At 39.7% G+C, this 16737-nt stretch overlaps 1 protein-coding gene across 2 annotated transcripts in view; it reads left to right on the top strand.

Moving 5' to 3' along the window:
• The window catches only part of LOC121459019 (RUN domain-containing protein 3B), a 153656-nt gene that overhangs the window by 59554 nt on the left and 77365 nt on the right, over nucleotides 1-16737 (top strand). For both annotated transcript variants that reach the window (XM_041668506.1, XM_041668505.1), the window contains exon 5: nucleotides 13063-13152. In XM_041668506.1, coding sequence (XP_041524440.1) covers nucleotides 13063-13152 — 90 coding nt within the window. The remainder of the gene's footprint in view (nucleotides 1-13062; nucleotides 13153-16737) is intronic.

Here is a 16737-nt window from a genome sequence, read left to right as displayed (position 1 = left end):
GTGCTATGAACTTTCCTCTTAGCACTGCTTTCATTGTGTCCCATAGGTTTGAGTATGTTGTCCCTTTATTTTCATTAAATTCAAGGAAGACTTTAATTTCTTTCTTGATTTCTTCCTTGACCCAGGCGTGGTTCAGTAGTTGACTGTTCAGTTTCCATGAGTTTGTCGGTTTTTTGGGGGCAGCGTGGTTGTTGCCTTCTAACTTTAATCCGTGATGATCTGATAAGACACAGGTGGACACTGAGATTTTTTTGTATCTGTGGAGGTTTCCTTTGTTTCCGAGTATGTGGTCAATTTTTGAGAAGGTTCCATGCGCTGCAGAGAAGAAGGTATATTCTTTCCTATTTGGGTGGAATGTTCTATAGATGTCTGTTAAGTCCATTTGCTTCATTACCTCCAATAATTCTCTTAATTCTCTATTAGGTTTCTGTCTGATTGACCTGTCCCTTGGAGAGAGAGGTGTGTTGAAGTCTCCTACTACTAGTGTGTGTGGTTTGATGTCTGCCTTGAGTTCTAGTAATATTTCTTTTACATAAGTAGGTGCTTTTGTATTGGGGGCGTATATATTCAGGATTGAGACGTCCTCCTGATGAATTGTTCCTGTTATGAGTATAAAGTGACCGTCTCGGTCTCTTCTGATTGATTTTAGTTTGAAGTCAGTTTTGTTAGAAATTAGTATGGCCACACCTGCTTTTTTCTTAGGACCATTTGCTTGAAACACCTTTTCCCAACCCTTTACTCTGAGTAGGTGCCTGTCTTTGTGGTTGAGATGTGTTTCTTGCAAACAGCAGAATGTTGGATCCTGTTTTCGTATCCAATCTTTTAGCCTGTGCCTTTTTATAGGTGAATTGAGCCCATTAATATTAAGTGATATTAATGACCAGTGGTTGTTTACTCCGGTTATTCTTATTGCTTTTGGTAGTAGAGATTGTGTGTCTCCTTTCTTTGAGATGTGCTCGTGAAGGGCCATTAGATGCCTGGGTTATTGTAGGCAGTGTTGGCAGTGGTGGATTCCTTGGGTTGCGATTTTCCTTCTATTACTTTCTGTAGGGCTGGATTTGTGGCTACGTATTGTTTAAATTTGTTCTTATCCTGGAATGTCTTGTTTTCTCCGTTGATAGTGAACGATAGCTTGGCTGGGTATAGTAGTTTGGGTTTGCATCCATGGTCTCTTAGCTTCTGCAGAACCTCTATCCAGGACCTTCTGGCTTTCATAGTTTCCATCGAGAAGTCAGGTGTAAGTCTGATCGGTTTACCTTTATAAGTTACTTGCCCTTTTTCTTTTGCAGCTCTTAATATTCTTTCTTTAACCTGTATATTTTGTGTTTTGATTATTATATGGCGAGGAGATGTTTTTCTTTGATCCAGTCTGTTTGGTGTTCTGTATGCTTCTTGAATATTTAAATGAATATCTTTCTTTAAGTTGGGAAAGTTTTCTTCCATAATTTTGTTGAAAATATTTTCTGAGCCTTTGAGCTGTGACTCTTCTCCTTCTTCTATTCCTATTATTCTTAGGTTTGGTTTTTTTATTGTGTCCCATAGTTCCTGAATGTTTTGTGTTGAGAATTTGTTGGCTTTGCTGTTTTCTTTGATCTGTTCGTTTATTTTCTCTATGGTGTCCTCAGCATCTGAGAGTCTTTCTTCTAGCTCTTGGATTCTATTGATTATGCTTGTTTCTGTAGACTCAGCTCGTTGGCCTAGATTTTCCATATCCAGCTGGTCCTCAGTTTGTATTTTCTTCTTTGCCTTCATTTCAGTTTTCAATTCTTGAACTGTTTCCATTACCTGTTTGATGGTTTTTTCTTGGTTTCCCAGGGTATCATGTACGTATTTACTCATTTCTTCAAACTTTTTGTTGTACTTCTCATCCATTTCTATAAGGGCATTTTTTACATGTTGTTTAAGGGACTCTATTATCTTCATAAAGTCGATTTTTTCCACTTCTTCTGTGTTAGGTTGTTCAAATACTTCTGTTGTAAGATCATTGGGTTCTGATGTTTTCATGTTGTTTTTCGGATTATTGGGTGAGTTCTTGCCTTGGCGCCTGCCCATCTCACCCTATTGATCCTATCCAATGGATCCTTTAGAAACCGGATCAGGTTTCCCTGCTGGCCAAGGGCTCCGCTTACAAAATGCCCTCACTCTCTTTTGTGGTTCCTGCTGCAGGCCAAGAACCCTCTCACCCCTCCGAAGGATCTTCAGGACAGGACCAGGCTCCCCTTGTGCCAGTGACCTGGCCAACCAAAGGCCTACCTCTTTGATTCAATTGTAGTAGGGCGATCTGCTCTCCTTATTGCAGCCTGTCCCAGCTGCTTGGGTCTGGCCACCGCTCAGCCGCGTCTGGCGCCGCCGCCGTGCTGCCGCCGCCGCTGCGCCGCGTCTGGCGCCGCCGCCGCTGCGCCTCTGTGCGTCTGGCGCCGCCGCCGCTGCGCCTCTGTGCGTCTGGCGCCGCCGCCGCTGCGCCTCTGTGCGTCTGGCGCCGCCGCCGCTGCGCCTCTGTGCGTCTGGCGCCGCCGCCGCTGCGCCTCTGTGCGTCTGGCGCCGCCGCCGCTGCGCCTCTGTCAATAACCAAATTTTTATCTGATGGAGATCCACAATTTTTTTAAATAGTAGAATGAAACCTGCATGGATCATTTTCATTGTCAGCTTGACAGAACTTGGATCTCTGAACATACCTTTAAGGAGGTTTCTAGAGATCTGTGAGCGCTGGTGACAGCACTCTATCAGTGGTGTCCCAGACTGGATAGAAACGCAGACATGAGAAAGCCAGATGAGAAGCCCCTTCTGTGTTTCTGAATCTGTTAAATGTGAGGACAGCCTTATGATGCCACCAAAGGGACTCTACATGTCTCCTTCTCTATGGTGGGTTATAGCCTTAAAATGTGAGGTTTTTTTTGTTTAATATAAGCACCTCTATTAAATTGCTTCTTACCAGTTATTTGGTTATAGCAGCAAGAAGTGGTTAGTGCAAAGCTGGGCATCTTTAGCTACCAAGAATACAAATCTGAGGTATAATGATATACTATCTGATATCAAGTGAGATGTATGTATACAGAAGAGTACATGAAAACAAATGTTGATGAGAATTTGGAAAATTTGGATCCCCAATACATTGTTTAAAAATTAAAATGGCATATCCACTTTGAAAACAGTTGGCAGTTCCTCAAGAATTTTAATATTACTATTAGAGCTGTCATCTGACACCTGTGGGTGGTGTGTGCGGATGTGAGTGATATCTATATGTCAATCAGGTATATAAAATTGATGACATAGTTATAAAAGTGGACATCTGTTTATAGCAGCATTATTTATAATAGCTGAAAGAAGAAACAACCCAAATGTCCATCACATGATAAAGAAACAAAATATATTGTATCCATTCATTCACCCAAAAAAATGTTTAGAGTACTGAAACATATTACTTAAAGATAAACCTTGGCAACATGCAAAGCCAAAGAAGCCATTCACAGAAGACTAGATAGTATGTAATTTCCTTAATTGGAATGTCCAGGACAGCTAAATAAATACATAGGACCAGGAATAAGGTGAGGGTATATAAACTGGGATTGGGAGAATTGTTGGCATAAGAGTTGGAGGGAAATGAGAGATAACAGATAGTAGGTGCTGTGCTGTCTAGTATTTTGTCAAGTGGACACAGGTAGGGTCTTCTGGGAAGAGAGGAAAAAAATCTTCTGTCACACTGGCATGTAGGCAAATCTGTGGGTCATTTTCCTGATTAGTGGTTGGTACCAGAAGACCTGGCTCACTGTGGGCAATGCCATCCCTGAGCAGGTAATCCTTGGGTGTATAAAAAAGTTAACTCAGCAAGCCAGGGGAAGCAAGCTGCTAAGCAGCACGCCTCCATGGCTTCTGTCTTGGTTTCCCTCAGGAATGTGACCTGGCATATGTAAACCAAAGAAACCCACTCCTCTCCAAGTTACTCTTGGACATGTTGATTATTTACCACAGTAGTTAAAACCAGACTAAGATAGGCACTGTGATAGTTGATCTTCACTGTCGATTTGACTGGATTTATAATCACCTTGGAAACACTCCTAAGGGTGTCTGTGAGGATATTTTCAGAAAATTTAACTGAGAGGAAAGATATAAGCCAAGTGTGAGCAGCACCATTTTGGGGTCCTGAACTGAAAAGAGGGACAGAGAGCAGTATACCAGCTCCATGTTTCTCTGTTTCCTGAATGTGGGTGCCCTAAGACCAAGCGCCTCACACTGCTGCCACCGTGCCTTCGCCTGTGGAAAGGCTAAACTCTCTGTAATGGCTCTTTTCCAGTGTGTTCTATCTTGCTTTCTTCTTCAAACATCCTAAATGCTTCTGTTCTCTGGGCTCAGTCTTGCATGATCTTTTATTTTTCCTCTATTCATGTTTTTTTTTCAGGAATTTTATTCCCTTTCTTGACTCTAAATATCATTTATATCATCCTGAGTCCACATTTAAATTTCTAGATAAATAGTTCATATATGTGTTCCCCTTCTAATAATACTGTCATTGTTATCAAATAATTTCTCTATGTACAGATAGTTAAATATGTTGGAAGTGTAAAATTCACATTTGATTTTTCCTTTGTCCCATGCTTATTAGCGAGTCTTGTTGATCCTATCTTTAACTTATTTGAAATCGCTCTCTTTACCCTCCAAGAGTCTTAGAGTAATATCTCCGCCAGAAGCCCGCTGACCTATCTTGAAAGTAAGAAACCTTGTCAGTTTTTCTGTAGAACATTTAAATGACTGCTTATCAATAGAGGTGGCGTGTTTTTTTTTTTTTTCTTTAACTGCTGGCTGGATGGGGGACTTGTAATGAATTGCTTGACTTCTCTGGAGGATATATATAGTGAAGCAGTCTTTCTCTTAGGCTCCCAGCCAGCTCCCAAATCGAGGTACAGAGATCTGTTATCAATTATGAAGGCTTCTCTTATACTTGTCCCACTAGATCTTATAACTTAAATTAACCTGTTTCTGTTTATCTATGTGGGACTTTTTACCTTTCTTTCTTTATATATGTCCTATTCTTTGTCTGTCTGGCAGTTGCCTGGCTGACTGGCCCTAGGCAACCCCCTCTCTTCCTTGTTTTCCTTTCTCTCTTCTACTTACTCCCTCTGGCTTCCAGCCCCACCTTATCTCTCTACTAGCTAGCTATGAGTAGAGGTCAACTTTATTTGACCAATCAGATGCCCTAGGCAGGTAAGGTGAAACAGCAACACATCTTTCCATAGTTAAACAAGCGCAGCACAAACAAAAGCAACACACATTTACAAAGATAAAGTAATATTCATAAACAAATGAAATGCATCTTTACATAATTAAAGTAATATTCCACAACAATATAGTAGCAAAATTAAAGAAAACAACATGAATAAAATAGTTATATTGTGCCCTGTGTTCTATAAATATAGTTCACTATTATTGTAAATGTCTCACGGCCTACAAAAGTTTCTCTAGTTAGACGTATGTAGTCCAGTGTTTCAAATTAAACACTTGAGTGTGCCATTCTTCAATGACTCCAGAAGTGTAATCTCATCTTTCCGTCAACAAACTGGTTACTTACCTTTAAGTATTTACCACCATCCATATGGTCTTTTTCCTTTGTTTATTGCCTGTCAGTTCCCTGGGACTTTGATATGCTCCAGAGAGAGGGGCTGCTTCTGGCTTGTTCACTAGTATAAATGCAGTAGCAGCATCATCCTTGTCACATAGAAGGACTTGTTAGTCATTGGAAAAATAAATATGAATCTCACATTCTTAAGACCTTTGTAGATTTATATTGTGTCTCTGCTTCACATTCATTTTAACTCAAGCAGAGTATATTGCTTATTTATAATGTGATCTTTATTTACCACAAGGGAAGACTGTGTTCCTTACAATCCTTTGTATACAGATTAAACTGGAAACAGGAAAGAAGAAAGTCAGTAACTAAATTTCTGCAGCTTATAAGCTCCCTCTTATTTTAATAATGTACTTTCAGAGTAAAACTTACCTTTACAAAAGGCTAATTTGAAGCATGATAGTGTACTGGGCTAGCTATTTCAGTCCCACCCAGAGGTTATTTATGGTCTGCCTACCCGAAAGGCCTTAACGAGGCTTACAGAATGAATACTCAGAAGGATTATAGGGACTTATTTTAATTACAGCTAGTGTATGTGATGAATAAAAGTATAAATATGCTACACACTGCTAGTCACTAGCATCTTCTTAGCCGACACATAAGTAACTAGAAGGAATGCATCTAATAAAAATACAGCTCACAATAATATAAAGATTGGCCTTTAAAATTTTTCTTGCATCTAAAATATTGAATGATATACTCTTTTATTTGTGTGGAAGTTTTATGTATTTTTACCTCAGTACTTTAAATATTTATCTTCTTGGAATTCAGTGTACTGTTTTTGTTAGTGTTCTCAAAAAATATTTTCTTTAGAACAAAAAATATTGTTAACAAAGGAGTGTTTTCTTAGTGTATGCTTGCTCCTCTCGAGTTCGCTGTCTCAAGCTTTATACTCGGCTGTTCTACTGCATACTTAACAAAGTTTTTCTGTTGCAACTTTTCTGTGAGACAGTGTTAAGTGCTCGAAATTTTATGATCTCTTGAAATCTTGGAAAGCGATGATAGAAGCCTTGTTAGGGTAAATGTTAATTTCCTTCTACCTCTTTCATGTACAAATAACAAACGTCTTTAACTAATGATAAAGGCATAATTTCTTCAGATTAGTTCAACTTATTGTGGTTTTGCTATATTACCTCAGGCTTAGAGCTACATTTCTGAAATGTATCTTCATGCAGAAACAGTTAAAACCATGACAGGCAGCCACGTAAGGAATCTTTCTCTTGTATTTGTTCTCTACACTGTTGGATTATATTGTCAGGCCAATGAGATGTTGGATTGAATTATGGTTTGACAAGAATAACTTGTATCTTAAAAAAATCATTAGCTTAAAAACTTGGCTCATTTATTAATTAGTAGATCTAAACCCCCATTTCATTAAAGTAAATTATATAAATATGAACATAAGAGACCCCTGACTCTCATAAACAGTTCTCTAAAACCGGTTAATTTTTTGTCTTGGTTTCTTCAGCAGCCCATAGTACAGTGTTGACAATAGGAAACAAGTAGAATATTTCTTTTGACTTTAAACTGTAATTTCAAGCTACAATTGGCTCAAGATGGGGATTTAAAAAAAAAGACTTTTCAGGGCTGGAGAGATGGTTCAGTGGTTAAGAGACTGTTCTTCCAGAGGACTAGCACTTGCATGGTTACTCAAACCTATCTGTAACTCTAGTTCCATGGGATCTGATGGTTTCTTCTGGCCTCCAAGGACCTAAGGCACTCAAGTTGTCCATGTACATACATCTAAGAAAATACTCATACATATAAAATAAAAATAAATAAATCTTTTAAAATATTTCCTATAAGAAAATAAAAGGCTATTGGATGATTCCCATTAAGTTAAATAGAGTCTTCTTCTGAGTAATTTAATTATTTATTGTTATAATTATTGTAACATAATTATTATTCGTTAATAGAATTGAATTATCTAGAACCACTGAAAAGGTGGTAGAGTAAGGACCAGTACTAAGGTCCTTACTAAGTAAGCAGGACGCAGAGGAGGGAGTCAGTTAGGTGAGTGTGACCTGCACCCAAGCTTCAGAAGAGAGAGTGAGTGCTGTGCTCTCATTGGCCTGTGTTTTATAAAGTGCGCAAATATGCCTTTTGCAAGCATATTACAGAAATCAAGCATAATGCGTTTAACATCACATTGGTTAGATAAAAACATGGATGGGTGGGTAGAGTCTGCAAATATGTAGATGCCGGTCTGCAGAAACTGACTCATCAGGACAGTATGCAGAAAGGGAAGTCAGAGGGACTGTTCAGGAAAGACCAGCAAGAGAAAAAAACTGTTTCAGGGAAAACAAATACAGCAGAGCGGACACAAGCAGCACCAGGAAATGGAGGTGGTGGCAACACCAAGACACTTTGGCCCACTTGAGGAAAAGGATACATGGGTAGATTCGCCTGTCGGAATGAAAAGATTTCATGTAAGGATGGCTACAGAACTTATAACATGGCGTGTTAATAACTGAGCCTGGCTTACCAGACAAATCCAGTTTTTTTTCAACCTTTTTGTAAAAATGTGGATTCCATTCTAGGGGACTTTACAAATGATAGGAAGTCTCAAGAAATACAAAAATTAAAAGGACTATGATGTTGAAATTGTGGCAGGGATAAAAGAATGCTTCCACGTGGTGACACAGGGTGTACTATAAAGAAATCCTCTCAGATTACCCTCAGACCCATGTCTCAGGTAGTATGGGAGGCCACACCAACTGGGTATTCACATAAATTAGAATGATGTTGGCCTGCTCACTTGTGAGCGAGATCTTTTTGTGCTATTTTGATATCTTTGCGCTGAGATCTCTGCTGTGGTGAATGATGCTGAGAATGCACTGTCTTTCCTGACTACTGGAAAACACAGCAAGGGCGCCCGCTCACATGTTCGCATCTCTGTGAAACTCCTCTGTTGTCTGTGGTTCTCATACACAGATGATGATGGGGCACTCGCTCACATGTTCGCATCTCTGTGAAACACCTCTGTTGTCTGTGGTTCTCATACACAGATGATGATGGGGCACCCGCATCTCTGTGAAACACCTCTGTTGTCTGTGGTTCTCATACACAGATGATGATGGGGCACTCGCTCACATGTTCGCATCTCTGTGAAACACTGTTGTCTGTGGTTCTCATACACAGATGATGATGGGGCACCCGCATCTCTGTGAAACACCTCTGTTGTCTGTGGTTCTCATACACAGATGATGATGGGGCACTCGCTCACATGTTCGCATCTCTGTGAAACACCACTGTTGTCTGTGGTTCTCATACACAGATGATGATGGGGCACCCGCTCACATGGTCGCATCTCTGAAACTCCTCTGTTGTCTGTGGTTCTCATACACAGATGATGATGGGCCACCCGCATCTCTGTGAAACACCTCTGTTGTCTGTGGTTCTCATATACAGATGATGATGGACTTTAAGTATGTTGGTAGTTAGCAAAAGTAATGGTTTCTGTTATCTTTTAGAAATTTATTAATATTTCAGAGGACAAAACAATAGCTCTGGTATGAAATGACACATCCATACATGTATGCCATTGGACTTTGCTCATGTTTACCATTTTATGCCCCCCTTCCAAACATTCTCCTTTATGCTTCATGTCTCTCCTATATAGACATACATACACGAAGAGCATGCATATGTATGAGAGAAATACATATGTATATAAAAGAGAAATTTCAGTGTTTGAATTTGACTTTCTTAGCACAATAATCCTCAATTCCTCTCATTTTTTAAAAAAAGAACATAATTTTGTTCAAATAAAACCATGGTTCTAATTTTCTTTCTGTTGCTGTGGTCAACAGTGTGACCAAAGGCAGTGGAGGGTGGGGCTCTTTGGCTTACTTCCAAGTCATACTCTGTTGTTTAAGGAAGTCGAGGCAAGAGCTCAAGGAGAAACTTGAAACAGAACCCCTGGAGAACACTGCTTGATGGTTACTCAACCATAGCTCATGATTAGCTGGCTTTCTCATACAGCCCAGTACTACTTCTCTAGAGATTATGTCATCAGAGTAGGCAGGGCCCTCCGGCGTCAGTTAATAACCAGCACAGATCCCATAGACGTGGTCATAGGCTAGTCTGTTTCAGGAAGTATTGCAATGAGACTTCAGATGATTATAGGTTATGTCAAGTTAACAATTAAAGCTAACTAGGACACTGTGTGTGGGGAGAGAGAAGTTTCTTCATCTCTGATGGTGGAAATCTAGGCTGGTCCCATATCTTGGTTATTGTGATAGTGCACTATAAATGGGATGTGTGGGTGTCTTCGTTGTATACTTAGGTTCCTCTCATAAATGGAGAAAATACAATGGATCGCTGTTTCTCGTACCTGTTCTTTTATTATTTTCATTCTAAAGTTACTACCAGTATATCCAGTGATACCCTCTAGAGTATTTCTCTGCCTAGTTAACAACGCTGCTTTAAATTGTTGATGGTTCCATTATTTGACATTATACACTTTTATAATAGAGTAAAGTTGCCCCCCAAGAAGAGAAATATCTTAGTATATGCAAGACCCTGGATGCAATCTGTAATACTGAGAAAGAAGACACAATTAAAACAGCAATATAATAACTTATATATTAACAAACTTAAGGATAAAATGTTCTAGAAGCATTAAGAAGTGCTAAAACTTTCAATATAGCCTATATCCCTGGAAGTATGCATCCATTTGTGCAGTTTTATGGATTTTATCTGATGGTTCTTTAAAACAATTTATTTAGAAATTATTTTTGACAATATTCTTTGCCCTCTGCAAGTTCTTCCAAGATCCTCCTCACCTCCCTGCCCACTCAACCTCTTGTTTGCTCCCCCCCCCACATGCCCCACTCCCAAAAACAATAACCAAAAACCAAGAAACAGGAAAAACAACCAAACTAAAATTGAAAGAGATAAGCAAACTAAAGAAAAGAAAAAGAGAAAGTAAATAAGACAAAAATAACAAAACAAAAAGTGCACACACACACACACACACACACACACACGGAATGGACTTGGTTTTGTGTGGTTCAACCACTCCTGGGCCTAGGGACTGCCTTGGATTGTTGTTAATATACCCAGTGACACATTGAGGAAAACTGGTTTTTCCTTTCCCAGCAGGTATCCATTGCAAATTGCTTCTTGGCTAGGGGTGGACTTTGTGTTCACTTACCTGGCATTTTGTCTAGGTTGAACCTGTGCAGGTCTTGTGTGTACTCTCTTGATCTCTGTGAGTTCATGTCTATCAGTCTTGTGTCTGGAAGACACTGTTTCCTTGATAGTCTCTTCACGTCCTCTTACACATAGATCCCCCAGCCTTGAGAGGCGTTTGATAAAGATTTCTCATTTAGACTGAATTTGCCAGTCTCTCATTCTGTATATTGTGGATCTCTTTGTTAATTATCAAATACTGCAACAAGAAGCTTCCCTGATGACAGTTGAGTGATGTATTGATCTATGGGTATTTTATTGACATGCTCCTTTAGTAGAATAAATTACTAGGTTATCCTCTGCACCCATGGCCTCTCTAATCTCAGTTCCTGGCCCCTTTAGCAGTGCCCTGTGGCTTCCTTCTCATCCGGGAAACTGGAGTTCAAGGATTAAGTTGGGATGGGGTGGAAAAGAAGAGTAAAGAGGGGATATGGGGAGGGACGACTGACACTAAAGGCATTCTAAACATATGGAAACCCACTACTGTAGAAGTTTTCTAAAATGTACACGCAAATGAAAGGAATCTTACATGTAGTCACCATATAATGGAGGAAACAATACCTTAAGTAGACATCTTATACCACCAGGTCAAACCTCAGTGCCAGTAATGTGTTACATTTGTTGAATCGCTGGTCAAAGGGATCCTAGAGATCACCCCACTCTATATCACAGGTTATAGCCAAGGCTCTTGGTTATTCTTCATAACCTGATGGTAAGACCCTATTGCTGAACATGCAACTTCTGTATGTCATTAGATACAGAGATATCGAACTGGTGCTAAACCAGTAGCTCCTGATAAGCGTTGATGGTGCTGGGAGGTACTTAGGAGAAAAGTGCTCTATTTCACCCAGTTTAAAACCCTGTGACCTACAAGAGAGACCTTCCTGTGACGTACACTGGCACAGTGGTAGCACAAATGGCATCAGAGTAACCAGCCCCTTTCGGAGTGGATTGATTTTATGGTTATTAAACCATAAAGCATTTGGGGTTTTTGGGCCCTATCATTTGCAAGTCATCACTCTTGGTATCTTCACACAAAACTGTTAAAGAGTTGTTTTTTCTTTGTGGCTAGTACTTACCAACATGATAGACACAATTCATTGCATGGCTACCATTTGCTAGAATAGTCAGTCTTTTAGGAATTGTTTTAAGAGAAGAAGCATTCGGAGTAGAGTTCTTCTCGTGTCTCTAATGAAACACAAGACAGGAGTGGGATCAAAATCAGATACATGATCTTATCTAAATGTCTCTTTTGTAGAACACTTTTTATGGAACTTATAGAAACATCACTAATCTTTGTTAGACTAGACGTTTTTACGTAAAGCAGTGAGAGCAGTTCTCAGAAGGTGCAGAGACACAGATAACATTTGTTCCAGCCTTGTCCCCGGTGGCGTGTTTGTAGGTGTACACCGGTCAGAGAGTGAATGGTTGGCTCTCGTTTTCCTCTTCTTGCTTTTTATTAATCAAAACTTCCTTATGAACTATAACATGGTTAAAAATTTTTTAAATATTTTTGTTTTAAAAGTTGTGTGATTTAGTAGAAAGAATTTAGAGTACTGAGTTACCTGCCTAGCAACTCATAAATACGAAATTCAGCAAATTGTCTTGACCTTTAATAGCTGGTACATTCCTTAATATTTTCCAAAGAAACTTTAAACAAGCATTAGCCAGAACAGGATGGCTTGTAGGCATGAGCAGAGGCAGAATTACACTCACAGTTTTGTTAGGGATTGTGGTTTCTTTCACATACGACACCGTGATGACCATCTGCTCCAGTCTCACAGCAGTGTTATGCAATTACCAAACACCATGCTTTCTAAGTCGTAAACTTGGTTAGTAATGCTTAGAGTTACAGAAAGACAAAACTCTTCCTGCACATAAACAACTAATGTCTACACTGTTTTGGAAACAGACCGAGAATTGAAACTAAATTTGCTGCCTCTCACTTGACATTTATATGACTTTGTATTAAGGAAATTTCTGGGCATCTAAGGTCCATTTTAGAGATTCTTTTTCAGAGAGAGTGAAAAAACATTTAGGAATATTGATTTTATTTAGGATAATGAGTTTGAATGTTCTTTGTTATTTTTATTGGGGTTCTAAATATCTTTGAGACTGCAGTGGTCGATTTTTAAAATATGCATTCAACAAAATTGAGCTCTTCCTGTGTTACTTTTGATTGTGATTTCTGCAGGCCAAACCTGAGTTTGTTTTTAATCCACATGTATTCACTGCATTTTTTCCAGGAGGTTTTATGAAGATGGAGCCATTGTCTTAGGTGAAGAAGCAAATATGCTTGCTGGCATGCTGCTTGGCCTCAATGCCATCGACTTCAGGTACTCGGCGTTCAACAAAATGAGTTCGGTTTTTAAGTGATTATACCTAACAGTTTCTACTCGTGATTTTTCTTTTGATTTGCTAAATAAAGCACTGTTAGACTTTGGTACTGGATTTTTATTGCTTTCAGAACAACTAGTTTTCCGATGTCCTAGAAGAAAGAAAGTGAGGTGTTTCTAACTTCACAGGCCTACTCTCTTAAGATGAGTGAAAGGAAGAGTAGCCTGTGTGGGCTGCAGCAGGACTCTGCTGACAGGGAGGGAGATTTCTGTCTCTTGTTCTTGATATTTTCAGCTACTGCTGTAAAATGTAAAGAAGTAGACTCAAAGCAGATTTAAAATAAGCAAGAGTCTTCCTTCCCCAAATCTAGATAGACAAAATTCTGGAAGGATGTCTTGGGTACTTTATACATCTTGTATTATTAGCATTAATTTGGAGTGCACAATATTGTTCATTTTTCCTTTGGTTCTCACTAAGATGAACCAGTTGCAGACTGATCACAAATGCTAAAAATGGTTGTGGTTAGATTACTTTCAAGATTCTGAAAGCATCATTTTGCATTTAATTTACCTCAAATTGTACGTTGTATTAAAAGTAAAAAGTTGTCTGTAAGAAAACTCAAAGAAAAGAATGAAGGAAGAATATTTTATGAACAGTTCAAGAATATTGATACTGAAATGACTTTCAGGTTTAACTTTAAATAGACTCCTATAATTTTCATTGAGGTTATTTTTTTCTAGTAACTTACTTTCTCTTCAAAATATTTATCACTTCATAGGTTCTGGATTTCCCCTATTTATAATTTAATAAGCAAGTAATAGCTTAATTTTTAGGATGAACATCATAAAGTCTAAATGTTTGAGGTTTTTATTGCAGTTATTTAATTTATGTGTGCACGGTGGGGCACATGTGAACGTGGGGAACAGGACGGGGTGCTGGCCTCTCCTACCGTGGTGGTCCTGAGGACTGCATTCACAGCACCAGGATTGATGGTGACCTTTACTCACTGAGTTGTCTTGCCAGCCTGGAGATTGTCTTTTAACCCTTGAGTGTCGTTAACTCTTCATATAGGTGTCCCGTCATGTTAGGCCTATAAGTCTTTTATGTGTTTCGGGTTTTTTTTTCTTTTAAAGTTTTATTTTATATTCAGCTCACAGTATTTTACCCCTGACAGCGATATACTCATGGCCATATCATGGTACAAAATGTATATAGTCTAACTTTTAAAGTTCCCACAGACTTAAAGGGTCCTGCCACTGTTCAGACGTCTCAAGATTGAAGTGTCTTTTGACTGTGAACCACTATTGAATAAAATATAAATTACAACCGGTTGGTGGTGGCACACGCCTTTAATCCCAGCACTTAGGAGGGAGAGGCAAGCGAACTCTGTGAGTTTGAGACCATCTGATCTACAAGAGCTAGTTCCCTAACAGCCAGGGCTGTTACACAGAGAACCCATGTCTCAAAAAACCAAAAAATAAAAAATTATATGCTTTCACTGTAGCACAATTAATAAAAACTCAGAGACAGATTTGATGTTCAACCTGAAGGTCAGAAAAGCAAAACAACCAGCCACTGGCCCTTACCTCTCTATCTCAGTCCAAAATGGTAACCGTGCCTCCAGGAATCTCAGAATTAGACTGTGTGTGAGAACTGTCTCCTCCAATTTTGCATTCCTCTCCAGTGCTAGGATTAAAGGCATGTACCACTACTGCTAGATTTCTATGGCAAACTAGTGTGGCTGCTGGGATTAAAGTTGTGTGTCACCACTACTGGTCTTAAGACTTACCAGTGCAGCTGTTTTAGTCTCTGAACTTCAGGCAAACTTTATTTATTTATTAAAACACAAATGAAATATCACTACACCCACTCTGAAAAGGAAGAATGCAAGCATGCTGAGGTTAGACCAGAGCAGGAACTGCAACAGGGCAAACACCAAATCCTGTGGTTCCATGTCTGCGGCTTTAGTTTCAAAGGGTATAGATGGATCCATCCTTCCATCCACCTTGCAGCCTACAATATATGCCACTCTCTCTGGCTGTTTTCACACCTGGTGTGCAGCCCTCCTAAGAAATATATTTCATGGCCCTGACATCTCCAACATCTTAGAATCTACACTGTAACCCTGCTTTCACCTTCACAACTTCATGCAATGGCCTCAGAGGCTTCTTTGTAGGTACTCCAGCCCGGCACAGTCCCAGCTGCCTGCCATCAGCACTTTTCTGAATTTCCGGAAGAAGAGCCCCTGATCCACTCATACGTGCATCTTTTATGCCACCAAACTAGACTCACGGCCAAATTCTGCTTCCAGCTTGGGAGGGACCCCGGTCTCCTTGGAGCTCAGTTGTAGCGGTTTCAGTACGCTAAACGTGGTCAAAATGTTCTGTATACAGTCACTTCCAAGAACAAGAAAACTATCCCGCTCTCTCCTTTAAAAACTTGGGGCCTTTGATACTGGGGTCTTCCTCAGGGTATCTTTCCTGTTGCTCTGTGCAGAGCAGAAGGCTTCTCCTTCAAGGCAAGAATCTATATAGCAATTAGAGTCTTTTCTTAGCAGCTGCCTTGACTGTAACCATAGCTTCCTAATGCCCCTTTCCTCTCCAGATTGTACACTGCCCCTTTCTAACTCGTGTTCTTTTTCCTCGTAGAAATCAGTAATGGTTATGCCACCCCACTAAATGTTGTGCTGTCTTGAAATTTCTGCTGCCAAGGAAATTAGTCCATTACTTTAAAATCTGATCTCACATAAATTCTCAGACTATGAGCCAAATGCAGCCAGATTCTTTGCCAAAATATTGCATTTGTGATAGAATCTTTGTTCCTCACGGAAACCAGTGTCTCTGGGTTGCTGCTACTGGGTTCTATTACTGCTGCCTTCAAAGGCTCCATCAAGTGGCCTATTAAGCTCTGCTTACAACATTCAGTGGCTTTTCCAGCCAGATGTCCAAAATATTCCACACTCCTTCTGTATAATAAAGGTCTAAAACTACATGCTTGGGTTTTTCAGAACAATGGCCCATTTCTAATACCATTTATCTGTTAGCTTCTTCTCTGTGGCTGTGATAAAATGCCCTGATGTGGACTTAAGGGAGAAGGAGTCTGTCGTGTCAGAGGAATAAAATCCATCATGACACACAAGACATGACAGCACTGGTAGGGATGGCATGGTGACAGAAGCAGGAAATGGGAGATCACATGTGTCCCTGCTCAGAAAGCAGAGTGAGAATAGTGGGGTGGGAGTGGGGGACAAGCAGTAAACCCTCAAGCCCTCCCTCACTGACATAATTCCTTCATAAAGACTCCATAACCATCTCAAACCGTACCATCGGCTGTGAAACACGTGTTCAAAACAACCATTAGGGATTGAACTACAGTCACCAGACATTGACAGCAAGTGTCTTTAACTGCGGAGGCATCTCACTGACACTGTGTGGTCGAGTGAAAGCAGATACCTAAACCATGTGTTAGTAATGTCTGTGAAAATGGAGGCATGTGTGTGAAGTGGCACCACTTTAATTTTGTCCTTATTTGAACCTGGAAAAGTAAATGCATACTTTTTGTATGTTTAAATGAATATTTTGGCA

This window comes from Microtus oregoni, unplaced genomic scaffold (genome assembly GCF_018167655.1).
Source record: "Microtus oregoni isolate MIOR12 unplaced genomic scaffold, Mior012 000018F_ref0000195, whole genome shotgun sequence".
In the NCBI taxonomy this organism is placed as follows: Eukaryota; Metazoa; Chordata; class Mammalia; order Rodentia; family Cricetidae; genus Microtus; species Microtus oregoni.
This window is presented reverse-complemented; position numbering and strand designations above follow the sequence as displayed.